This window comes from Toxotes jaculatrix, chromosome 8 (genome assembly GCF_017976425.1).
Source record: "Toxotes jaculatrix isolate fToxJac2 chromosome 8, fToxJac2.pri, whole genome shotgun sequence".
NCBI lineage: Eukaryota > Metazoa > Chordata > Actinopteri > Toxotidae > Toxotes > Toxotes jaculatrix.
Genome location: NC_054401.1, coordinates 12,731,666 through 12,759,257, shown reverse-complemented (window position 1 = coordinate 12,759,257; position 27,592 = coordinate 12,731,666). Strand labels below are relative to the sequence as shown.

The 27,592-nt window shown below is 38.6% G+C and overlaps 1 protein-coding gene and 1 long non-coding RNA gene across 4 annotated transcripts in view; one reads left to right on the top strand and one right to left on the bottom strand.

Moving 5' to 3' along the window:
• Positions 1–2,418: 2,418 nt before the first annotated feature.
• Positions 2,419–18,663, bottom strand: dgat1b (diacylglycerol O-acyltransferase 1b). The gene is made up of 17 exons (XM_041045039.1): positions 18,259–18,663; positions 17,022–17,109; positions 15,558–15,598; positions 14,951–15,036; positions 11,687–11,739; positions 11,059–11,164; positions 7,760–7,888; positions 7,410–7,478; positions 7,197–7,300; positions 6,727–6,765; positions 6,477–6,518; positions 6,294–6,338; positions 5,660–5,772; positions 5,089–5,154; positions 4,314–4,401; positions 4,047–4,109; positions 2,419–3,576 (listed from the first exon to the last, which is right to left on the bottom strand). Exons 1-17 carry the CDS (start codon positions 18,504–18,506, stop codon positions 3,427–3,429), a joined length of 1,530 nt encoding a protein of 509 aa, XP_040900973.1. The 5' UTR covers positions 18,507–18,663; the 3' UTR covers positions 2,419–3,426.
• Positions 18,134–27,592, top strand: part of LOC121186347 — a 79,320-nt gene continuing 69,861 nt past the window's right edge. For all 3 annotated transcript variants that reach the window (XR_005894446.1, XR_005894445.1, XR_005894444.1), the window contains exons 1-2: positions 18,134–18,240; positions 20,202–20,320. This is a non-coding gene — a long non-coding RNA (uncharacterized LOC121186347). The remainder of the gene's footprint in view (positions 18,241–20,201; positions 20,321–27,592) is intronic.

The following is a 27,592-nucleotide window of genomic DNA, read 5'->3' as shown; positions in this document are numbered from 1 at the left end:
CCCGGCTGGGAGGTTAGTGTTATTTAGGCTTAAAATTCTTACATAAATTAGGGCATGGTTACGTTGAGTGACAGCTCCATAGACCGACACTGGCAGTTAGCTCGGCTGGGCTAGGCGGCTACATCCAAAGGCCTCCGGCTACCTGCAACAGTTGACAGTGTCCGTGTTCGTTTGCCAATGTTCGGATAGGTTTTTGTAGCTTGTTGTAGTGTAGACTGTACTAACCGACCGCCGAAGGAGTCTGTGTTGCAGTTTTTTCGGTAAGTAAATTTCTCACTATTTTACCTGGATGTTTGCACTAATTAGCATGTATTAGCATATTTTGCAGCTGGCTTATGACTTAATTGCCGATTTATGGTCGCTGCTGATACAGATAGAGGAGCAGCTAATGTTAGGAACGCTGCTGCGGTGTGTTCCGTGCTCTCAGAGTCCGTTTATTGCGGGAATACTAGGCTACAATTTTATTCGTTTTATTTTTGTTTAAAAAGTCCGACATTGCATGGACAGAGCAGCTCCGTCAGTGAGCGGCTGGTGCTGTTTGTGCGCTGCGGTAACTGTAAGTGGAGAGTGGGCGGAGGCAGCGGTGAAAGCCGATATATATTAAATATTAAACATTTTAATATATTGTTATCATCATTATTTTATTATTATTAATAATAATGACACTAATAATCATGTTTTTAACGTTTTAATATATTTTATTAAACATATTCTTCACAGTTAAATAATAGGCTAGAAATAAATCCCCCACAACTCCACTAAATCCTGCAGCTCCACCTAAAACCTCTTTATCTGAAACAGTCATTTTCAGACACAGCAGCAACATTATGATCTCTGTTGTATGCTGTGTGTCGCGGTCGTACAGGGTCGAGCTAGTCGGGTCGGACTCGGGCACTGTCCTGTGGTGGATGTAGCTGCGCGTGGCTGCTGCTTAGCTTGTTAGCCTAGCTGATTAGCCTTAGGCTAGCTCGGTTGCTCCGAGCTAAGTGGCCGGGTTGTCGGCCGACTGACCCGTAGAGTAACCGCCTCTCCGTCAAATATGGAAAGTACACTCCCACTAAAATCCAAGATGGCGCAGCTCAAATGCCCATGGTTTGGTCACAAAACCGACTCCCCGAAACCACTGGGTGACGTCACGGGTGCTACGTCCCTGTTTTATACAGTCTATGTGAATGTCACTGACTGATGATGGGGTTAAGCCGTTTAACATATCGTGAGCTGCCTGACCTAACACTGGAGTGTCAGAGAAATAGTTGTGACTGTGTGTGGAGACAGCACAGAGACATGGCAAATGTCATTTACATCATATGTTTACGTTTTAAGCTTTAAGCAGATGTTCTTGTCAAAGCTGACTTTAAACCGACAGTATCAACATGATCTCAGAAGACACATAAAAAAAGTCTTACAAAAATAAATGAGAGCGTAAAAGACACTTTGGGGTCATTTGTGAGATAAGCACAGGAAATAAAATATGAGTCAGGATTTGGAATTTGGGTGAAGTGGACAGTATTTTTTGAGTAGAAAAAATAATTTCGTCACAGGTGGGAGTGACCTTCATGTCTTGACTGGAGCACAAGCCTCATTCTATAACTGGGAAAGGAACAGCGAGAAGAGAGAAAAGAGCTGAATAACTTCATGGTGGTATGGATTTCTGTAGCGCCTACATCAACAGGGACGTGAATTTTAAAACAGAAGCCACTGTCAGTTACAGTAATGGCATAAAGACTAGTGCGCAGGATCAGTGCTGAACAGTTAAAAGGAGTGTTTTAGATAGGAAGGAACTGCAGTCGGCGCAATCTGTGTTGGAAAATGACTGACAGTAAATAGTAAAGTAAAGATCTGATTCATTGGAATTCATTTTGGTGCAAAACTACAAGATCATGGAGGGACTGTAAGACAATGGGCCCCCAACCCTCATACATAGGTGCAAGAGACACAGATTAAAAGAGACATTTTGTATGTCTTTGTGGCCATTTTGCATCTATTTTTACTCAGTTTGTGTCTCTTTCAGTTGTTTTGCTGTTGTGTTTTTTTTCTGTCTGTGGTCATTTTGTACTTCTTGCTGTGTGAATGCAGTCGTCAGGGTGATCAGGGCCTCTAAATTTACAAGTAAAGGTGGACAAAAAATTGGGTTGGCTTGAGTCACAAGTGTCCATTTAGCAACAAGACAAACTGAAACTAGACACTCCTCACTCAAAAAGGGAACTTTGATGTTCAGCTTCCCTTAGTTCAGATTCTTAAGTCTCTTCTGAAAATTCCCTGATGTAGACGAGTGAATGCCGAAGGTAAATGGGACAAACAGTGTAACATTTAATATAATCTAAGTAGTAAAGGTTACAGTTTATCATACCAAAGAACATCTGAACTGATGTACCTGTTTAAAGAGGAAGTAAGTCTGGCACAATAACAAGATTTAAATTGATCTCTTTGAATGTTTATTTTCAGACATGCAAATTGTATTTAGACACATTCTTAGACACCATTACTTGACAGTAGCCTATTGAGATACCAGAATGACAAAAAATTCAGTGATTTTGCATACCAAATGTTCTTCTGATCTAAAAAAAAAAATCAGCACACAAAAGATGTAGGTGTGACTGGATATGTGCTGTATTACTCTAAAGGCACATCAGATATATAAAAAAAGAGACATACAACAATGCTTTATAAAAGACAAACATTGTAAAAAAATAAAAAATGTCTAATAATAAAATCTTATCAGCATACATTCGTTTTTTCAAGTGATGTTCTCATCTCACATCAAAACCAAAGAGATTAAGGCCCCTTTGGCTCACAAAAAGGAAAGTGGATCATAAATTTCTATCATAACATCCAAGAAGGCACTTGCAACATGTTGTCAACTAAACATTTTATAAAATTCAGCTACAGTCACCATAATATCCACAGATGAAGAGGAAAAAAAAAAGTCTGCGTAATCCAGTATGTTGCTGTTTTTATAGTACCAAATATAACACATTATTCATTCAAACAACATATCAGCCCAAACTGTGTTGTCAGAGGTTTTAACAACACACTGGAAGAAAAATCACCTGAGTAACACACTGCATCATTACGTCACCTTCTGCTCTTATATACTGTACAGTAGTGTTTCAAGACTGTCAAGACATTTTTCTCTACTGTCCACATGAAATTTTTAATTAGTTTTCCTCCGTGAGTTGTTGTTAGCTTTCCCAGCAAGAAGACACAGTGACCAAGATGTCTAATGTAAACATGCTAAAATCATAATGCAACAGATGTGATCATCTCATCCCGACATGCAGAGGACAATCTTTATCACCTGCACTGTAGCGTCTACTAGTAGTATTTCTGTGTTTGTTTGTATGAGAGAGAAAAAAAAGTGAGACAACATGAGAAAAAGATGGTGTACATTGTGTGAGTGTGTGTGTGTGTATGTGCATGCTTGCATTAATCTGCCTCCTGTCTGTAGTGCAGGACATAATAGTCATGGACATACATCAGGACGGCGAATGGCTGACCGATGATAATGGACATCCACACTGCAGCGTTGCCGTAGTTACCACGCAAGAAGTGACCAACAAACCAGGCTAATGGAAGCTGATGGGTAAATATAAACAAAGGTAATTAAATAAACATAGTGGGTCATTGTGTTTTTTAATGACTAAGTACAATCTCAATTTTCTGTGTTTTGTTTTCCCTATTTTCTGTTGTCTGTGTTGTATGACTCAGCAATCAATCAGTCAGACTTTATTTGTATAGTACTTTTCATATTAAAATGGTGTCACACAAAGTGCTTTACACAACAGAAAAAACAAGCCCCCGATTCATGCACAAAGTAAACGACTATATTATAAATAAAGGACTCAATAAAAAGAGGAACTGAGGAAACACTGGTATCATAAATCTCAGAAATCTGCAATGAGGAAACACCAGAGGCAGGATAAAAAATTTAGAGGTAATAATATATACAATAATATAGAATATAAAATAACAACTAGTAGAAAGAAGAAAAGAAAGAAAAGAAAAGTGCTGTGAGTGTATCACCAGTGATATGTGTTGTGTCTCACCTGCGCCATCATGCCCATGAAGGCCCAAAGCCTGAACATCCTGAGAGGAACACTCACCAGATACTGAGAAACAGACAGGGAAAAATTATTCACTTTTATTGATTAAGTGATAAAATATAGTCTTGAGTTTTGAGGATATGGAGGGGAAAGGGTGAAACTCTAATATTAGGCAGAGTTTACTAGCAACTGATCTACACTGAGACTAGCCCAAGACTAGTCAACAGTGTGTAGATAATCACTGAAAGCGGTTATGGTCTCAGGTCTTACCTCATGGAAGAAAGCTGACAAGAAGAAGACAGCTGATTGGCTGACAATTTTGCTAAATCCTTTCCTCAGCAGTGGTTTGTAAAAATGGCTAGAAGACAGAGGGACAGATTATCACATCAGATGATGCCCAGGTCAGAGCTGAAATTATTAGTCTTAGTTTATTTTTCAAGCAGAAATCATCTAATTTGAGATTTTTCTGCTGTTTTATTTTGTCATATATGATATTAAACTGAATATCCTTGGGTTTCAGACTCAAAACAAGGACTATGATGATGCTACTTTAAGCTTTTTTAGTGTTGTCTGCCATTTTTTAGACAAAACAATTAGTTGAGAAAAAAGGGTAGATTGACCATTGATGAATATAATAAAGGACACATGAATTAGAAAACTCAAATACACTGACATAATTTGGAGAAAAGAGTTCACTCATTTGCTCCATTAGTCATGTGACATTTTATTTTCTGCTGTCTAATATGTTGAAGTGTCTTCTTAGCTAGAAGGATATCAAAGTAAATTGTCTTTAAAGCCTCTAAATAGCCTTTTATTTACTCTGTCTTGTTTAATGCAACCTCACTGAGTTTGTTCCTGCTGCTATGTTGGCGTATGTGGAACTGGCTGTGGGCACTGTATTTATTACGACCACTTACTCTCTCACAGCCAAATGAATCGGTTTCCCAAATACATCAGTGTGCCTTGTTAAGTCCTTCTCCTGCTGTCCCCTGTGTTCAGTTCTATAAATGCTCCCTCTCAATGTGTTAGTGTGCGAGTAGCTCACCGTAGACACCACTTGTGTACAGGGATGTTCCAATTCTGCCAGAAATATGTCACCGTCTCAGAGTTCCTGAAAGAAGAGTCAGCAAATAGAATGTTTAAGTATTACAGTGTCTACATAATGGATCTCTATGGCAGCCTGATTAATTTTGATGGACATGAAAAAGTCTAAAAACTGTATTGTCATGTGAGAAAAGAGGAAATAATAGGAATGATGATATAGATTTATTAATACAACCAAAGGTAAAATACACAAAATTATGTATAAAAAATGTAATCTTTTGACTCTAGAAAGGGCACTGTAAAAACCCAAGTGGTTTTAAACATTGACAAAATACAAAAAAACTAGAGTTTCCAAACTTTTGTTCTCCCCAAAGTTCTTAAAAAAATCTTACACACACACACATACTTTTTAGTTTTCTTCAATTGTTTGCACGCACATCCCTCTAAAAGCCCACACTTGCAAAGCCCGGTGCGTGAAGCAACTCTGAGCTGTACAGTTCCTGACAGTGCTTCAGCACAGAACACCACGCCTAATAAAATTCATACACAACAAGACAGACACACAAACCTACCACCAGTCCATGTAAAACTGTCGGTCTCCAAAGCGCAGCAGCTCAGCAGTGAAGTTCATAGACGAGTGGAAGAACCAGTAGAAAAACATCAGCCACAGCAAGTGATTAGGAACCTAGAAAAGGGTTTCAGAAATGGAGCTATCATATGAACAAGAATTAAGAGTCATTTGTGTATGAGACATTTAGGAAGAGATGCCCAAACTAACTGTGAGTAAAAGCCTGATGCAATAATCTTTCATACTTGTACTCTCAACATGGTCATAGTACATTCTCAAAGTGAGCTGAGTATGTGTAATATGCAGTGTCTAATCCATGTAATCCTTCATTTGTGCAACAGAAAGATTCTGAGAAGACACAACTGAAATGCAAATGTAGAGTCGATTTTGATTTTAATAATGTATTTATTAGCCGTAACTGTGACTGTGGAGCAGTATTACAGTTTTATTGTGATCTCCCACTGGAAATTAGTGTGTTACATTTTAAATTCAAAACAGAAGAAATGAAAATCATGATCATGGCCTTTCCATACTGGGATAATGGACATAGCTGTGTTTTTCTAATGTTCTGTGTTACGCAGCTGGTCATCAACTCACAACAAGCATTAAGATCTTCTAGTGATTTTATTTTTACTCACAGCTAATCGTAAGAGTCTCTCAGTCATTCTGGAAAGATCCATGTCCTACGGGAGAAAAAAGGAGTGGAGAGGAGAGGCCCATAGATTAACAAATGATGTACAGCAGCACTTTGCATCTGAGAACAACATGACACCATGTTGTTCTGTGCAGTATAAGCTCCACTGTCATTCTGTCTAGCTCACCTCTAGTGGTTTCATGGAGCTTTGAATGATGGGAATCATCCACTGGAAGAGAGAAAGAAGAAAAACAACAATGCAAGATTGTTTTTTTCAGTCTCCTTTATCCATGGCTGTCTTTCCGCTAGTCAGAGACGTTTACAGTTACTTAACTCTATCAGGAGTTTAGTATTGATACAAATGGTGAGATTATAATACCTAGAAGCTGAATGGAGAGAAGATTATATCAAGTTTGGTTTACATTAAAAGACTGTACCTGTTGTGTGAGACCAACTAACAGCTGGATGAAGAACAGCTGCAGAGAAAGACACACATTAAGAAGTTAGTGACATTGTTTCACATTAATAAACTGTCATTGTTACTTAAAGTTGACAGAGAATATAGTGAGTAAGATAACAGAGAAGCTTCCTGAACTTTTTAAAGAACTTTTTTAAGGTTATATTTCAATACATGAGACATCCAAGTAATTGTACTATACTGTTTAGTATAGAGATGGTTTACATATCTAACTGTTGCTCATGTTCCTTGACCTGTTGGACTGTAACAGCAAAAATATTATACTTTAAATAAGAATTTACTTCAAAATAAATTAATCACCCTCATCACAATCACAGCAAATGTTCTTTACAGCTGTGCATTCATATTGCTCTTAAGTACTTTTTGGGAGATGCTTGTAAAAATATGGCTACGGCCAAAAACACTGGCCGACATGAGATATTTCCTCACCATTTCAAACAGTCTCCTTAGCAGGAAACTCGTGCGAATCTTAGGAGAGCGGGGGAAGTTGAGCTCGTAGCACAGCGTCGGAGCAAAGACAAAGTAGTACATGTCTGCAGAGACAGAAAAGACAAGGTCAATGTGACAGTTAATCAAAATGTGGCAAAATGAAACATGACCAGTTCAGTTTCATGCAAATTCTAGAAAGGCGAACTAGAGTACCTCTGATGGTGAGGTTGCCAGGATAACACACCTTACGGTCACCTCCATTGAAATGCTGTGCTGTGGGACCTGTGGGAAGAATTAAAACATAAATATGTGTGCCTAATATAATGACACTGATAATTATGTATTCTGTAATATTCTATTCTATGAGTCATGACATACAAAAACATTTTTTGTTTAAATCTGAGAGCTGCAGTATGATGAGTCTGCCATTAGATGTCACTGTAACAGCGTGATCAAGGAACTTGGAAATGCTCTGGGCTAATGACTCTGGTACTCTGTCATTAAAATGGGGTATGAAAACCATCTCCTGCCAAAGTTTTTATGTGTGTGTGTTTGTGACTTACAGGACAGTGACCTGGCCAGTTTCTTCGCCTTGACAGTGCTCAGCTCTCTGCACCACAGGTTGACGTCCTTATAGGAGTACAACTTCAGGAAGAGAATGGTGTAAATACCAAGTACGAACACACCACCAACTGACAGAGAGAGAGAGAGAGAGAGAGAGAGAGAGAGAAAACGAGATCATAGTTAACATTGTCATGTGGATAAGGCTGTAGTGTGAGAACTGATACACTGTTTTGATGTACACAGAGATGAGAAGAAAAAAATGAAGAAAAGTCAGTGGAGGGCAGAAAATAATGAGAAAGAAGGGAGGAGAGAAAGAAGAGAAGAAAGTGAACAAAAAGTGTGAGATGGAGGGGGAGAAAAACAAAAGGAGAGGGGGGAGGATTTAGAGAATGAAAAAGGAAGGGAGAGAGAGAAAGAGAGGTCGTTATTTGATCTTGATCAAACAGCAAAACAAGCCCAGTAAAATAAATTATCTCAACTCCAAGTATGAGAGCAGTGTAACTATGCCAGTGACCATGTTGCTTACCAGTGTGGAGGTGTGTGTGTTTGTATATGTGTATGTGTGCACACTCATAAAACTGTTCCAGTGTTTGTCTTGATTGCTCAGTAAGGGAGAAATGATTTGAAGGGAGATTAATAAACATATTTTGAAAATTGTGAGAGTGCACACACACTCACAGGCCAGCTCAGCAGTTTCCCTACCAGGGCTTTATCGATAGTCACAATATACTTGATAGAAGAGGATCATGCTGAACACAGAGGAAGACACACACCAACACACATGTACTCATACAAACCTCATACATGTGAACGAATACACAGAGACACACAAATGCACACGCAAATAAAATCTGCCTGTTGTGCCTACAGGGTGAGGTGGAGGGCAACACACCTGACATAAAAACCAGAGCAGATCTTATCCATTAACCATCTGTCTCTCTGGCTCAGTGTGGCAGCCCGACAGTTAGTGTAGATAGTGATCACAGAAACATTCACTAAGGAGGAGCTTAAATGAAAACACATGCCAGAATTCATATTTATCCACTCACAGTTTCCCATCAAAATCCTGAATTTGCCTGGGAACTCACAACGACCCACTTTACATTTTCAAAAATCTCCTCTTGGTAGGCTACATGATTTTTGTTGCTGTTTTTCTGCCAGCAGAAGGAGGGCAACGACAGAGAGCTTGATGATTCACTGATTAAAATCGACATGCTTCACTTTTCACAGTGAGACGTGTCTCTCCTTTTTTTTGGGAGTACTTTGATCAGGGTAAAAAGTTCAAAGTGGTTGCACCGCCAGAAATGCCAGCCTCAGCTCCATCAAGTAACATGATGACTGCTGCAAATTTCTCAGATGCCAAGTTGACACACCTGACACAACACACCTAACCTGTGCGATGTGGATAATTATCAAGTTTGGATCTTTAATTGGGAACCTAGAAATCTAAAAGCACATTGTAGGTGACAAGAAACACCCAACTAAATTATTCTTCTTTGCTCATCCATCACACTGAGAGCTATTTGAGTACCTGCATCCAAAAAAGATGAAAAACAAGATTATTTTCCTCCATATTTTTAACTGCTGCTGTCTTTGTCAATTGTTTCATCATGTTTTATAATGAAGACAGTTTAACAAAACTTTTCAACAGTTTAATACCTCTAAGCACACTGCTTAATGTACAATGTCTGAATACTGGTTGCATAAGCAGAGTGTTACAGTGGGTTTTACACCTACTTGTAAATCCCACTCCTTGCAGCAGACTTGGCACATTAAAAGACATCAAAAGCAGAAGCAATAATGAAATAATGGCAGCAGACAGAAGAGAACAGTTCTCCCTCATCACTACAGTGTTCCTCAAATGAAATTCAATACAATTTAAAATGAACCTTGATATCAGATCCTCGCACTCTGCTTCATGTACAATGGCTGAATACTGGTTCAGTAAATGCAGTAGTTCCCCCAACACATACACACAGACACACACACACACATATCTGTACATACACACACCTGCCCTCTGTCATTGCCCTTCCTGTGTGAACAGCAGCGGAGAGAGGAGAACAGACAGACAGATGGACTGACTCCTTTACTCCTTCACCTCCCAGTGAGAGAACAGATGAGAGGAGAGGAGAGTATACCAAAATGGGAGAGGAGCAAAGAATTAAAACAGTTGTTAAATCAACACTAAAATGTGTGCCAAACCACACTACAAACTCGCTATCAGTCTCATGATTGTCGTAAAAGTTAAAACTGTCCCAACTAAAGCTTGAAGAATGGAAGACTGAGGCTACGCCAAAAATCTGAGCTAAATACATTATGTTAATGGTGTGAAATACCTCAGCTGTGGAAAATTTGCAGGTTAAAGTGATAAATTTGACATTAGCAGTGAAATATTTTACAATTTTGAGTTCATTGCGTGTTAAGGACACAAGAGTAGAGCAGAGGTTGAGGAGCTACATTTTATGAAACTGAACCATCATTGACGAAGGTCAGCCAGGGGTAAAAATGGATAAAATACCGATCACACTAGAAGTATGCACCTTCTGTTATATCTTAAGAAATAACTCTTTACGTGACAGTGGAATTTTCTATTGAGTGTAAGTCACTGTTACTGGCTATCTTGAATCATTTACTCATTTACTCTACTAAAAAACACCAACATTTAAAAGGGAAATATCTGTTCTTTTTATTAACACTGGAAATTTAAGGTTTTGAAAAAGTACCTCCACTTTTTATGAGTCATCTTATGTATCATGTAGTGTCCAGTATTGCAAATGCATCGTGACTACACTATTTGCAGAGGGTGGCCATGGTTTCTGTCATGTAGCATGATGACAACAGAAGAGGGTGACCCTTGGATGACCCTATACTGTGAACCACACCCACTTTTTTTCCTTTCCTTTCCTTTCCTTTCCTATCCTATTCCTTTCCTCCTCCTCTTTTCCTCTCCTCTCCTCAGAGCCAGCTGGAAATAATCCAGTCATGGCCAACTGGTCCATTACCACTAACCGACTCCAATTATGACTCTGTATAAGACATGTCTTTTACTGCACTATCAAACTGGTCAACTGTTTCTCTGAAGGGCAAGGTGGTGAATGTCCTCTTAATCTACATTACAATCACATTATTTTCTGTTTTATACACATGGCTACATTGCTAACTACCAATGAATAGATAATAATGTGGATGCATAATAGGTGCTACTGTCTGAGTCAACTATTTGTCTCAGTCATGTGGAGCAGTTTGTAGCAAGGCGGCAGAGATGGTATTTTAATAGCAGTGAGAAACATTTTACCTGGGGTCATGGAAGGGACCAACAGGACCAGTGCAGCAGGGAATGTTAACATGTTTACCATGTTAATGCAATGGACCAGAAATCCAACAGATTCACTGAATGAACCCTGAGTAGAAAGAGAGAGACAGACAGACAGGGCAGCATGAGTTTTTATATTAAATCTTGTCCTGTTTTAAACCACCATGACCCGACTAAGTAGCTTCATTCTGCTTGCAAATTTTTAGCCCTAATAATTTGTTGCTGACTTTATTCTAAAAACACTGAGAACAGTACCAGAAACTCTTTTAAGCATTTGTTTACACTGTTTTTGAAAACTGGAGTAAAACTGAGCTACATTTTGAGTTATGATGACCTAGTAAAGTTTTATAAGGCTCATAATGTTCCATATTCATGTCAGACAGACAGGGCATAACTGACTATGTCCTAAATGCAGATAGTGAAACTAATTTTCCCATTTTACCATTTAACATATGCAGATGCAGTTGGGAAGGGTCAGCTAGTCAGTTTTAGAGAGCAGTTTCAGAAAAATAATCCCTCCCGGGAGTTGCGAAAGTGCTCTGAATTCAACAGTTCAGTTAAAGTCCACAGCGCTCTGCCGTTTAAGTGCAAGCGGAGTTTCTCCACTCACCTTCGACAGCTGCCTTTCTGTGTAGAGAGCCACCAGAATGAACACGTTGGACACTGTCAAAACACGAAAAAAGAGAGACTCGTATCAGTTTATCTGAAACAGTTCACATTCACGTTTTTTTCCCTCTTACAGATCCACGTCTGAAAGGTCCCAGCAGGAGGAGAGGTTGACCCTGAGTTCCAGAAAAAACATATTTCTTTGGAGGTATGCATGTCTTTAATGAAGTGTAATGATGATTGCACATAAGTGTAAAATTGTCTTCCGCTAAATTATAAAATTAAAGTAAAAACACTAACAGGTCACGTTGCTGGTAGGAAATGTAACACTTGAGACAGATGTATTGTAAGAACCATCTATCAATTTCCTGAGGCAACTGTGATTGCAGCAATAGTGGGTTGTTGTTGTTCCTGTTTTGGTGAAGACTTTGTCTCGCCAAGCACACTGTTTTGACAATATGCAGTGAGTATACTGACAGGCTTCATTAGCTTTAGCCTTAAAGTAAACCCACACAGTAACACGATCACTCATTTGAAGTGAAAACAGGAATCTTACCAAACAGGATTGCAAAGCTTTTCACATGAGCTGCATTTTTACTGATTGGATTCTGAATTGAACATATTGTGCATCAGTCATATATACAAAAGACTGGGACTGTATGTTTTTAGTCATACACTGGTGAATATATGTTGGTTTAAAGTTTTGTTCTGGTTTAAGCTTTTCAAATGTCTTTTTAGCAGAACCCAAGCAAAGTGATGAGAGAGAACTTGTGATGAATCTAACAGCTACAATACCGACATATCAGAAAAGCAGGAGTAGTGTTGGGACATATTTGAGCTAAAAATAGTTTAAGAATTCTGTGGTGTCCCATTTATTTCTTTAATACACTATGCATTATTTGTTGCCACTAACCCTGAATCTGTGAGGTGTGCTAATTAGGCTAAACTGTATGTAGATTTTTCCTTTTTATTTGTGCTGCAGTATCAGGTTAAACTCCAGGCTAACTAAATGCTGAATAAACTGAAAAGAAACCACTGGTATGTAGATTGCTCATTACCCTGACTAGACAAGGCTGAGCCACACTGATGGCACATAATTGCAGCAATTGTTCCATTTTAAGAAACTAATCAGAGCATTAGCATGTCAATCTATCTAATCTAGAGCGAACAGACGTGTAAACTGCGAGACATTTTGATCAGTGGGTCTTATCATCCTGTCATCAATGCAACTCTCCATCAGCATTGCCTTTCCAAATCAATTTGTTTAAAGCTTTGCTCACATGCTTATTTTTGACCTTATGATATGCTGAGGAGACAAAAAGGGTGCCTTTCAGACACAAACTCTTCTTCTTGTGACATCACCAAAAGTTTTGCATTAAACTAACTAATCATGCACTAGGGAAAACAGTTTTATTCAACCTGCCATCATTTGCAGTTTGTAGTGAAGTAGGCATCACTTCACCAGGTCTCTTCAAATATGTTCATTACAGTTACATGGGATTCTGTATTTAGGCAAATGTCACATTTTATCTTAGCATTAAAAGCACCTCTACAGAATAAACAAAAATCACATACAGTCTGGAGACCAACTATCTGTAATTTCCTCACAGTAATTATTTTAACCAGGTGGCTTTTAACACAGGGACAACTCAGATTTTCAGAGAATATGCAAATGGATGTATCATGAAACATTATTATACTGTGACTTGTAAACATTCTGGCTCTCATTCGGCATCATTTTCTCCATTGAAAAAAAAATGTCTAAAAAGATTTTTTTTTTTAAAAAAAACGCTGTACAGGCGTGTTCATCAAACATAAAGACTCAACTATATGAACAGCAGAGATGATGAGAAAGTCATAGCATGCTACTCCTAATGTGCTTTTTTAAATCTCTCTTGGAAACAGGCCTGTTCAGCATCTTTGACAAACAACAACTATTGTACCCACTCGTGCATCAAACTGAGACAAACAGCGCCATTTAGCACCTGTTCCATGCACATAAACCTTTCACCAGGTATCTACAGAGTAGCTTTTGGGAGACATTTTGAAAGCAACACACTTCTAATGTAGTGAAATACCCTACATTAGAGTAAAATTCATTTCATTTTGGTCACTCGCAGGTCAGTTGCCTAAACGTTAAACTTTCCAGACTGGTTTTCCAAACTTTAGCCACTTTGCTGATAGGTTATCATGAAATGTAGACTAGTCCTTTACTCTGTGTTGGGGTATTTGTGTATGGGTGTGTATGAGTGTGTGTGTGTGTTGCTGCAGTGACTCCAGGAGTACCGAATGCCCCCTGGGAATGAGCTGCTTTACTGTCCATGCCACTGTAAACAGACTCCCATTCTCATCTGTCTCCTTCCCATTGTCATTTACTCCATCCATCCCTCCCTCTCTTTTCTCTTGCCTTGTGTCGATGCAGCACTTTTCATCATCTCGCTCTCTCTTCCTTCTCCACTTCTTTCTTCTCCCTCTTGTCTCTCTCTTTTCATTCCTCCTTTCTTGCCCACTCTCTCCATTTTCTCTTCCATTTTATTCTTCCCCTACATGGCTTCTCTCTCCTCCCCACCATCTCTCGCTCTTCCTTTTGCTCCCCATTTTTATCTCACCACCTCTCTCTGCAGCATCGTACCAGTGTGCAGTATATAGGGCAGGTGATTGTCCCTCCAGAGACACTGCAGACTTTCACTGCAATATACCATAAAAATAAATATGGAAAAAACGTTGAATATAGCATGCACCCTTGTGTGTCTCAAAACAAGGTATGGCTTAAAATGAAGAAGATCACTCCTACAAAAGGGAAAAAAATGAAAAATGTACACTAAGTTAACACCAGTTCAGTTATTTTACAGAATTATCCAAATATTATGAATTATTTTTAGTAAAGGTGTCAGTGTACATCACTTGCAATGGTTCAACAGAATTCAGGTTCAGGGGCACTGTCAGACATATTTGTACTCAGTTCCACAAAGCTGCATATGACATCCATGCATCGCTGATCATTTATTAAGTTTTTAAGTTATTGTGGTTAGTTGTTCTAGTCTGAGCAAGCTTTTCACTCTTTTTTTTCCTTCATGTTGAGGCATTACACTGAAACAAGTGACACTGTGAAGTGCTTTTCCACCCCAAGAATGATAAATATCAAATAATCATTTGTATTAATAAGTAACTTAGAATTTAACATTTTCAATCATCATTACAATAATGTATTGTTTGCTTTCCAAGATGTGATGATATTTGGGACAGATGTTTTCAAAAGTTTACCTACCAATCACCAGGCATGCTGCTGGCCAGCTGTAGGGATCATTCAGAAACAAGGAAATCACCTGAATAGGGTCCACCAGCACGCCGTACCTGTCAAACAATACACAAATTGATTTTAAAGTCAGTTAATGAAGTCAGTGTTCTTCAGATGTTAAATAACTATACAATGTATGCATATTTACTATACAAGGGAAATGAATGATTTAAATTTAGTCTCTTGTTTACAATGGACACGAGACATTAGTGCCCATTTCATAGAGTCTAAGTGGAATGCAGATGTTATTGTATTAATTACACCTGTGCTTTTCCTGCTATGACATGTCAAAATGTCTGCTGTGGATAAGCTCTATTGTCAAAAGAGAGTAAAAGGGATTAGTAAAATCACTCCATAAGAGAAGGAAGAAGTTTTTGAAGAATATTTTAAGACCCTGGTTTTTCTTCTTGGTATATTTCAAACATCACCATAATCTCTGCTTAGGAATTGCACACAAAGTATAAGCAGTGCAGGAAGCTTCTTGAAATAAGTGGTAATAATGTATGTTTAAAAAAAAAAAAAAAAAGACAGGAATATAGAAACAACATGCTTTTCAAAAGACTCCAAATTTACTCACCTTAACAGGTTTTCTAAGAAGAGGCGAGCATTACTCAGTACCTGTAATAAAAAGAAAAAGTTTAAGAACTGTAACTGTGTAGCTATGTGTTTTTGTTAGTCACACAATAATACTCCCTCTTCCTTTCTCCCTACTTATGTTTCTTTCATTGTTGTCAGAGTCATTTCTTCCCTCTAATTGAATAAAGCTGTCCGTCCTTATCACCTCTCTCCTCCTCTATGCTTTTCTTCTTCCTTCTGTTGCTCCCCGTTTTCCTTCCTCTCCCTACATATACCCCATCTCTTTCCTCACTCCATTTCTTCTCCTTTTCATCCTCCTCCTCCCATCATTCTTTTTTATCTCTCCTCCTCACTCTCCTTCTTTCTAAATGGATTGTAATATCTCATTACCCAGCACAAAGGCTCTGTGCCTGGGGATGGGACAGAAGTTCGGTGGGAATAAAGGAAAACCTCCTGCAATGAACACAAAAATCTGTGTTCAAGGCCTGGATTAACAAATGGCTTTGCTAGCCTGCTCTTCTCTTCTGTTCTCTTATATTCTGTCACTTCCCCCAAGCACATGGGAGTGAGAACTGCACAAGATGTTGAATTTGACATAAACTTGTTAATTATATTAAATTATTTTACTGTTCTTGCACACAATTTTGATATTTTGAGCAAATTCAGCACATCAACTGGGTTTTGATGTTATTTCTCAAAAAAAGAACAGGTGATCAACTTAAATTTGTAGTCTTTGTTCTTATTATTTCACAAAACATACATTTTTTCCAAACATACATTCTCCTCAAATGATCTGCCGGCACTGTAACATGTTTGATTTAAACCATCTCAGATCAGGGTTGGCAAGTCTTCATTTTAATTACAACACCTTGGCAAGTGTGGTTAAGCTGGCAGGAAACCAGATTTGACACAGAATCAGACACAGCGATTGTGATTTAGTGGGTATTTATGGAACAAGCTGGACAAATTCTTCTTTCTTTTATGTTATTTTGATTTATTCAATTGTATCAATTCATGCCAGTGGATTATCTTCTTGGTATTGACTTTCTCCTTCTGTTTTAGAGTGGGCTCTGTGATGTGTAAGACATGATGAGAACAAACTGGACACTACAAATCAAACAATTCAGTTAAGGGATTCACAGTTAAATTTCTCATCTGTGCTCGGTTTCACAGTGCTTCACTGATGCTTTGTTTCCAGTGTTTTTTACTTTTCACTTGTAGATCTAAACTAAGGACAGATAAACACAATAATGCAACCAGCACGAACTGTTAACTGTTCACACTTCCACGCAAGACTTACAAATTTACCCATTTTTGAGAATGTCTTCCAAAAGCTGTTTTAGTCACAAATGTAGATTTTGCCAGGATGGAGAGCCAAAACATTTGATGTGTTATTTATCTGTATACAAGGTATGCAAGGCATCGGTTTTGTGTGTGTGCATATGTATGTGCTTCTTTTTCTTACCAGCATCACAACACACCAATTGAGGATTCCTCTGTAGTTATTGTAACCACTGGCTGAACTCAGCAGGGACTCCTGTGTCTTGTGACAGCTACAGAAATAGATGGAGGCATGGATCATTCAAGAATAATATGATCTTAAATTAGGTTTATTTACATTTGACACATGGATTATAATGATTGAACATCAAATGACAATGAGGAAAGAGAGGAGGCTGTTGTCTTTTATGGACCTACACTGACATCTGTGTTTTTTTTATATATATACTTTTTTGTTGGTATTTTATTTCTTTTATCAATAAAAAGATTTATAAATCTGATTGTTTTAGGCTTTTATCTTAAGGGAACTCATTTTACCTATGAGTTAGTGAGGGCTTAAAGCAGCAAATGTCCCTACTCACTTGGCCAGAAATACTCTGACATGAAAAAAAAAAAATATATATATATATATGTTTTGCACTATGTAACTTGAAAAGTAACTGATAGGCTATCCATACTCTGTAAACTGTAAATTGTACACCTGACAACAAATGAGTGTCAGCAACTCAGAAAAGCATAAAGTAATTATTATGTGACAAATATTTGCTTGCTACTTGTAAACTATTCAAAACTGACCAAAGCTGTGGTCTTAATGATTGACCCTTGACACACACGTTTTATTATTTCCTGATGGTATGGAACAATACAGTACACTCATTTCTTATTCACTAAATACCAGGCAGTACTGTATCAACATTAGTTCACAGGGTATACTTTAGTATTATATAACTGGGGACACAGTGCTGGCCTAAGGAGATTAAACTAGTCCAAGTTTCACTCCTGCTCATGGGGCCCCCATTAGATGCCCCTGATCAATGACAAAATCCCATTAAAACTCACATTAGCTGTATTTATCCTTAGCCTAGTTATAAAGACTAGGTGCTAAAGTTTTTGGTTCTCTGCCAAGCAGCACTGTGAACGGATGAATCAAAGCATGAATGAATGAGTGACAGCAGACACAGCAGCAATACAGTCTATGGATCGACGGACGACCCCACACGACCTGCCGTTAACCCCATGCAGGTCTGCCGTAAATATAAATTAGCTGGCGTTAATTACGACACTAACTAAATTAGACGGCAATGATAGTAGCTCTAAGTAAATGTAACGTTAGCTGTTTGTCATTTGAACGTTAGCTGTTTGATTACTAAACAGTCACCTCTAAACTTTCCCCAAACACGTCGGTAAGTTTTGCTACTCACCTCAGTCTGTCACTTATGTCATTCCTGCGTTTCTTTTTCTCGCTCTTTGATTTGGAGCGGACCGTCTCCAGTGAACGGTCGCGGTTTTTCACCCGGCCATTGTCAGCGCTAACGCCAGCGGTCACTGAGCTCTCACACACCGCTGCAGACCTCCCGTCCGCCGGTTGCAGACTCGTACCTCTCCCCGCAGCGAAAGTTGCCCTTCTCCTGCGGGTCAGTAAGGCCCCGGCCGCGTCCGAGTCACCCATGATGACAGAGTTAAAAACAAACACAACTGTAAAACTGTAAAAGTTCGCTTCAGCAGTTTTCCCCGGAGAGTAGCATGCCTGTTGCTACTGTGACACACAGCCGTAGTAGCCTAGAAGAGTGGGAAGTGATCGGGCTGCAAAACAGTCCGCCCAAACTTCAGATTTCCGTACAGTTGACATGAAGGTAGGAGTGTATTCATGACGCCACATGAAGTTAAACCAGTCTGACACTGTAACTGGTGAGTCAGACCCTGAAGGTTCATTCAAAAGAGAGAAACATTTAGGTTTCAGTTGGTATGCAAGTCTAGACTCCTCCCATAATATAACAGAATAACCTGTGAATGTGAAATTGCAGTAATTAAGTAAAATAAGCTTTGACAATAAAGTAATGTCAACATTCATGCAAATAAATTATGTTATATTTGATCTGATTTGATTTTAACACAGATTTTTTTCTCTCTTTAAATCTGTTATCTCACCAGGTAAATGTGCATGTGATTCACATTGAATGTCAACAAGATAGAACACAAGCAGAATAGAAAAGAGCAGATGATAAAACAGTGTAAGGTCCAGTATCTGTTCTGAAGTTTGCAGTTATATCACATGATCTTCAGCAGCAGGTGGAGTTTGCTTAGTTGTAGAACTGTCAAGCTTAAAAATACAGTAGTCTAACGGCCTATTAGATTACACATTATGTGTTGTCCTTTGAAGAAAAAACTACTAAATTTGTCAGATTTTTTTTATAAACACCTGAACGCACAAAAAAAGACTGCTGAGACTGATTACTTGCAAACTAACTAGGTTAATGAAATCTCAGTGAAGTCTGACAGTGTATAGAGCTGAGTCTGATCTAATGCAGGAACAGTTTGAAATTGGAAACAACATAGACTTTCTTCTAGCTCCACCCTCTGAACCCTCGAAACCTTACATGTTTTATGTAAAGCGCTGGTGGTAAGGCCCATTTTTCATCCATCCGTAGTTTTATGATGTGTAATAAGCATTACAGCCCCACACAGCCAGGAGTGTGACTAATATGGACTGTTAGTCTTGTTAAAGATGCAGAGCTCCTTCAAGTCTATGGCTGAAGTACTTCAACAGTTTAATTTTAGGGATTATTAATTCACCATAATGGATTGGATTTGGGTTTCCCTTTTAACATTTGTTGTCAGTTCCTTGAAAAATTGCTACTAGCATCAGACTCTCAGAATATACAAGCAAAAAGACTGTTTGAAAGCTTTCATTTAATGAGAATACCCTGTCTTTTCTAGTTCTATGTGCCTATACATGCCAAGGTGGGAACTGATCAGTGGCATTGATCCACCTTTATCAGTCCCTACTGCCTATAAGGTTGTCTTTTAGAGTAATGAGCCTGTCTGCAGTTGTTGGGATAAGAGACCTTGGGGAGGAATCAATAAGAAACTTATGACTAATTGTTTTAACTCTTAAACTCCTTGATGAGCTACATTTCCCAGGGTTTTCCTCAAACCGTTAAACTACATTAAACCCCTTTTCAAGTTGGCCTTATGGTTGTCATCTTGTTGGGGTTTTTTTTTGCCTTTTCTTTATGGTGACTGTAAAATAATGAAAACCTCTCTGTTGGTTGATTATAAGCGGAAAAAAATCCACGTTGCTGCTTCAGACTTTCAGCATTTGAATGGAGTCTCTTTTCTAACAGTTTGTAATAATCTTCCTCAGGGAGGTTGTTCCACTGAAGAGACATCTCAACGTCCCAACAGTATCCACAGCCTTTTTATCAGCCTGTTGTATGAGCCAGTAGAGGGAGTCCAAGGCTTAAATCCTGTTTCTAACTTCTGGTGAGTCAAGCAAATGTTTTGTGTCTTATTTGTCCTGGTTAAAGTCTGTGGTTTTAGAGAACTTCAGTTGTCAACTCATCACTAACAACAACTGACAACATTTATTGTATTAAAATGCATGAATGAATATTTGCCAATAAGATAAAAAAAAACTAGTGAATTTTTTTTTTCTCATAATAAGTAATGGAGAGGGTTTTGTAAATAAGAAAGTTGGAAGTGTGAGTCCAGGTTGAACTAGTGCCTCCTCTTTCCTATAACATACCATCGAAGCCACTTTGTTGCATGCAAGCTTCCTAATGCTCCACAGATCAGGTTATTTTTGATAACAGCTAGCCATTTAAAATTTAGAGAATAAGAGGTTTTAGCTATACATTATTCATGTTTTCTGTAGGGGCTCAAAAACTGAAGCTTTCTGCAAGCTCTCTTTTCTCTTTTCAGATGTCTCTGTCTTTCTTCCTGTCTCTCACTATAGAAACATGACCTTTAAATTTCTGTTTCCCTATTTAATACCTCTATTTTTTGCCTTGTATGGCTCCGTTTATCTGTCTGTCTGTCTAAACTTTATGGCTTAAAGCATGTGGACATCTGAACATTATCTGAACCCTCATATGACATTTTATTATTTTTTCAATATTCCAAAAACATAGTCATCACTGTGCAGTTATGATAGCTTCCACTCTCCTGGGGGATGTGGCAGGGCTCTTTGCAGGCCAGTCATGTTCTTGTTCAAGTCAGTGTCAGAAAACCATTCCTTTATGGATCTTGCTTTGTGCACAGGGATGCTGTCGTGGTTTAAAAAGTCTTTAATATTCTGTTACCACAAAGCAGTGAACACACTATGATCCATAATATCCCTTCATTGGAACTTAGGGGCCAAAACCATGAAAAAATGTCCCCCAACAAAAAATATCTGCGCGGGGGGGGGCACATACTTTTGTTTGTATTAGTCTATGTTTCTATCTGTTCTGTTGCATTCATGTTGCTGCATCTTCTGCTGGGCTAAAATGTTTACATCAAGTTGCTTAACCATACTGGCACTTGCTCAAAGATAGGTGGGCGAGGAAGAGAGAAAGACCGTGTGAGTGAAAACATAGATATGAGGCAATAGATTTAGAGACAAAAGATAAATATAGAGACGACGGAGCAAGAGAGGAAGAGCAAGGTGGGGGGATATGAAGAGAGAGAGAAAGGGATTTCACTTTCTGTCTACTGTATATCTCTGTCTCTCTCTCCCTCCATCTGGAGAGGCAGAGGGAGCGAGAGATAGTGTTTGCCCTTGCAGGCTGTAATGAAGCTGTGGAAGGATAGATGACTCACTTTAACACAAGCAGGAGAGAAATACACACTCTAGCATCACTTAGCTGACCTGAGTGTGTATATGTGTGTGGGTGCATCTGTGTGAGGGCCTGTGCGTTTGTGGTGGTGATGGTAGGAGTGTGTGTGACAATAGATGCTGATGCTGATTATATAGGAGACTGGAGTGATGAAGGTATCACTAGATGGACAGACCATGATAGACAGACCAGGTTTATGTTTTGCTGTTAACATGTGTACATGCACCCATGTGTGTATGTGCACACACTTGTGCCTGCTCATGTACATTTGCACTTGTGAGCACATATAGTGCAGGCCAAGTATGCTCTCTTCTATGTATATGTTCAGTCACACATTAATATGTGAGTGTGTGTTTTTGTGCAAGTACCCATTTAGACATGCACCTGTGAGTGTGTAGTGCAAAGTGTGTGTGTGTGTGTGTGTGTGTTAGAGACAGAGTGCATCATGGAGAGACAGATAGAGGCGTCATTGCGCTGTTAGAGGGCTTGGCGCCACGTCAGCACTTCTACAGTTCAGCCAAGGACTCCTGCACACACTGTCCATCCATCTCCACATGTCTGAGAGAGGGAGAGAGAACGAGAAAAAGAGAGGGATGTACTGCCTCCTAGATGACTGCAATTGGGAAGAGAATAGGAAAAGTGTGGGTGAAGGAATGAATGAATGATACCAAACTTCCCAGTGTCAAGGGCCCTGGAAAAGATCCGCTTATACAGCTGCTGGAAGAGCTACACCCACATGTCAGATCACAGTCCATCCTAGTGTTCTGGGTAATGCAGCATGCTGTATTGCTGGACTCTTAGCTCATCATTCCCCATGGAAAAATGAACTCCACTGATCCACAGGCCTTTGCTTCTGTTGGCTTTCTAATAGTAGAATAACCTTCCTGTGATAGTCAGACCTACAGAGTAAGTTTCTGTTTCTGATGTATCTGAAAGCGTATTCTTTTAAGAACCCTTCAGGTTCCCTTCCTCGCTGAATCATGCCGCTCTCTGGAAACCCATTGTGTTTAAAAAAAGCTGACCTTTTCTCCTCAGCTTATGTTTCAGTTCCTATTTTTTTTTCTTAGTATACGAGATTACTACTGTAGGATCGTAGGAATGTTGTTACGTCCAGTCGGAGAATGCTGTGGCTCTTGGGATTTTTACTTGGATTATAATTTGATGAATATCAGTTTTAATTTATAGTGTCTGCCCAAAGTGTTCAAGTGTAATTGTTTTTCCCCCTAGACAACATCTGAGATTTTATTTTCTATTGAGAATTAGATATATCCGTTTATAAATGATTGAAAGTTCTCTAGTTGCTTACTTTGAGAGTTATGATGTTATAAATAAGTTTTTGGTGACTGAGGACAGCATTTGTGTTTTGTCCAATTAGATTATTCAGGGCAACTCCTTCATTTACATCAGATCCTTACAGTACAACCAGTCAATAACCGTTTCTGCTTTCTCGTCAGCTTCAGCAGTTTGGTGTTTATTGGATTTGCACAAACATATTGCAAAAATACCTTTAACAGCACTTTAGGAAAAACAGGTCTTAGTCACGCACAATGTTTTCTTGTCATCGCCATCATAATTTGTCTCAATGAAATATATTTTTTAAAATATATTGCAAATGTTAAACATTATGATAACTACATCCCAACTTGGAACTCTAACTGCCAGACAGGGTCCCCTTTGATGGTAAATACCTGAGCCTCATTGGCTGCGAACACATGCTTCATGTTGACAATGTTGTCAGTTTGAGTATGAATCACACCCTGTCAGTTGTCACATTCGCTTTAAAGCCCTGACTCTCTTCCCGCTGTCATTCAGTCTTGCATTTTACAGAAAAAAATGACAAAATATTGAACTTAAACTCAAAGATAATTATATCACATAGAAGGTTACAATCAGAGCAGTTTACCACTGTTGTGATATGGATCGGAGACATGCAAGCAGCAGGCAGAGTTGAATGCCGCCTAAAATAGTTTGACTCGCTTCAGATTAGTAAAGGGCACAAGTGGGAGTTAGACAGAGAGAATAAGCTGAGAGGGACAAGACAGTTTGTTTTTATACGCATGCATTTTATCTGTGCGTGCCTGTGTGTATGTGAAGCCGACCATGTTTAACAGCTGGCCTGGGGAAATGTCATTCACCACTCGCGGTATGAGTAGTGATGTAGAAGGGAAATGATTTGTATGGGACTGAATGGAGGAGCATTTTATCTGTTTCATTTGTAGCCTCAGTGTTTCCCCTACCGTGAAATAGGTGAGTTTGGTGTCCTCACCTAAAAGAATTCCATTAGATCTGGTTTCACTGGAGGGGTGTTGAAACCTGCAGGAGGAGGTTTAGTGAGGATTTTGTTTTTCTTTCTTTTCAGTGTAAAATTTTGATCAAGTCCAGCACAATGGGAGGGATTGAGGAAAGGTTCATGGCTGCTTCATGGGGTTACGGCAAAATGACTGTGACTGATTTAGATTAACCTTCACAAATACATCCAGGGAAAAGGAAGTCCTCAGAAGGCCTTAGGCAAGATTTTGCCTAAAATCTTCACATATAATGACATATAATCACCATATTGTTATTTTGTGAAATTGTGAGTTATTATGGTGAACTTTTTAGAAATACTTTGCCTATTTACACATCTAGCAAATACTGAGTAATATTAGCATTCACTTGGAGTTGTGCTTCTAGGAATCTGTTTAACATAAACCCAATATTCACTCTCCCTTTAGCTCTGTTTTTGGTCTCTTCCAGCTCCTGAAATATCGGACTCTTTAGCTCCATCTCATTTTGTTAAACAAAAATGACCATACTAAAATTTTTTTCTACTAACATATACAAAAACTACTAGAAAGTGTCTCATAGTTGTTCTGTGCTGTGACAACAGCATTGCATACTGGTTATAGAATAGCTTTGTGCTCTTTGTGCACTTTACTATTGTTAATGAGTGAAAAATATTCCTCTCACACACACTCAAAAACCAGAAACATGTCAGTATGTTGATCTGTTGGAGGTGACACTTTTTGCACTCGTTAATTCATACTCATGAATTTTCAGTGGGGTGTCACATTGTGACGTCTTAACGTCTTCCAAACCAGAAATGGAACTCCAAACTAAAAGCAACATTTTTTTCCCATTACTTTTTCCATCTGTTTTCAGTTAATTGTGACACTTAACACATGCCTGTTTTATCGCAGAAGATGGTTTTTAATCTGGTTCTGCGTGGTTCACAGTTGTGATTTGGCTTGCGTTCAGTTTATTGGAAAACCCTTCAAAATCAGTGCCCCTTATGGCAAATAAATATGTGTGCATGAACATTCAGTGAGCGAACTAGTAAATTAGACAGCTGAAAAAAAAATTTTCCTCAATGTGACAAGTGTGAGATGATGAAACACAGACTGAAATTCAAAATGCCAAGATATCCTTTTGAGGTTTCAAGAAATTTCAGGAAGCTTGGGGAGAAAAGAAATTAAGTCAATGTCACATGCATATACTTTACTTCATATCCACTCTCTAGTTCATTAGTTTTAAGTTCAGAATAATTATATTTAGTGACGCATAAACAAGTCAAACACAACTTAAATTTTTTAATATTGGGGTAATATAAGTTTATGTACCATTTAGAGTTCATTTAAGACGTTGATGTGGTTTTGAATATTTGAGATGAGAGAACAAACAACACTCTAATCAACTTGTCAACTCCATATAATTGTCACTGAAAAATCAGCGCTCATTAACACTGCACTCTAACCAAGATGCTAATTTGTTAGCTCGTGACATCAGTATTAAAACTCAGATTATCTAAAGCCTCTAATTTCCTGAAATCGTGAAGTTGAAAACAAAGTGCTCAAAATGTGGTGCTCATGTTAACTTCCACCTTTGTACAAGTACAGATTATCTCTACCTCTTTATCTCCAACACATTCCGGTCGTCTGTGACTTTAAAATAGGGCAGTAATACAACTGTTTTTCTCACCTTAGATGGTGCCCACGGGTGAACTGTTGGAAATGGGGAAAGGTGGGGAAAGATAGAGAGTTGGAGGGTTACAAGAAGAGAGACGAGGTGTCCTTTAGTCACGGGGTTATGAAGCATTTTATCACAGCTTTTCTCTGAGTCTGCAGCTCCTGTGACATTATCAACCTCACACTTTGTGAAATCAAAACTCTGTGAAAAAACTGCAACACTGCAGTCTTCAAACAAACGCCTCAAACATTTGCACATTCCAAGCATTTTGTAGCCAATTGTCTTTGTATGCAAATCTGGGATCAATTCTCTTTTTGATGAAAGAAAATGTACAAGTTCAGTCTGGCGGTCTGCTGTTGTTTACATTGTGTTCTCGTTTTCAACAGCTTCATAATCAAAGGCTTTTCTCTCTCTGCACTGTGTTGAACTCTGAGCTGTAATGGAGGAATAAATTGAAGTGCTGAGATTTCCGCAAACAATTATGTTTTATCTCCTGCTCATTATTTCACAGACATACACACACACAACCCCCCACGCACACACTGCTCCACAGACATAGAGTACGAATGCAGACGGACATGTACAGTATGCATATGCACTAACACCCACGTATGTAGCCAGATGCAGTTTTTAAAGTATGAGTGTCTTTTTCCTTAAGCAACTTTGAAGCATTTTGCTCGAACATTTCTGATGTAATTCAGCCCAATTCAATGATTTCTCCACACTCAGCTCTTTTGTAATTACTCACTTTGACTGCAGACTCAAATGAATTAAACTAGATCTTTGTTTGTTTTCTACCCTCTTGCCTGCTGCTGATAAATCATATCACCATGCAGTGGTCTCCACTGATGCAGCTGAGGAGGTGGATGTACTGTGACTCTTCTATTATCCATTCAGTGAGTTGGTGGCCATGAACTTAATATATAGGGAATGGGACAGCTTTATCCTCCAATATGAGTCAGTAATGTTGGCACAGTTCAAGTACTTGCTTATGTAACTGCGGACATGGGTGTTACTATGGGTCTGTCTCCATTTGTTCATCCATTTGTTCACTGTAGTAGCAGGCCATAGCCCTGAAAATACCAGTCTGATTGCAAATGAAACTTTGGTAGGGATGCAGCTATTTTAATTATCAGTTCATCTTACCCATTACAGTTTCTCAGAGCTAAAGTTGACATCTTCGTTAACCATGTTAGCTTTTAACTCAAAGTAACACTGTGCCCAAGTAGAAAGCTGCTAGCATGGCTGTTTTCTGAAAAATGACGTAAACAGTTAAACAATTATTGAAGTTGTTATAGACTAATTTTCTGTTGACTCGACTAATCAGTTAAGTTTATGGTTCTCTCAACTTGGGTTTAACAACAGTTTTTGCTGGTGCTACTAATAGCCATGTTTTCCAGACAAGCATTTTTGACACAGAGGAATATGAATTTTGGCATTCAGATGGGTTTAAGTCCATCACTGTTACCTGTTTTATTATAATGAATAATATTGTAAAGTATTAATGTATATAAATTGTTTGCCCTTGTGATGGACTGATTCATACTCACCCATCTCACATCCTCAAATGAAAGTCTGGCATTTCCATTACTTCTCCCAAGGAGGTTATGGTTTTTTTTTTGTCAGCAGTATTACGCAACAAGTACAGAACCGATTTGCACCGATCTTGGTGGAGGGATGGGGCAGGGGCCAGCAGAGAACCATTACATTTTGGGGCAGATCTGGATCATGTACTATGAATTTGAATTTTGCTCTCTGAAGTCTGGTGTATGTTGTTTGACATTGGCCTTGACAGAGGTCTGTACTCTCTGAGTTCTAGTTCCTGCTTGCTACTAGCAATGGATTACTACAGTACAGTAAATGTATAAATGGGAATATAAACTCTACAAGGATTAGTAAATACATCATATCCTATACTGTTAATTTTCTACATTATTATCAGCATATAATTTATTTCCATACGTATCTGTGTCAGCATCAACAAATACATCAA

What these genes read in the sequence shown, in the direction of transcription:
- dgat1b (XM_041045039.1), bottom strand. Translation starts at nt 18,506, where the DNA reads ATGGGTGACTCGGACGCGGCCGGGGCCTTACTGACCCGCAGGAGAAGG. An exon ending in GACATAAGTGACAGACTGAG is followed by an intron (nt 17,110 to 18,258) that starts GTGAGTAGCAAA and finishes CTATTTCTGTAG; the next exon opens with CTGTCACAAGACACAGGAGT. An exon ending in TGGCAACCTCACCATCAGAG is followed by an intron (nt 7,301 to 7,409) that starts GTACTCTAGTTC and finishes CTGTCTCTGCAG; the next exon opens with ACATGTACTACTTTGTCTTT.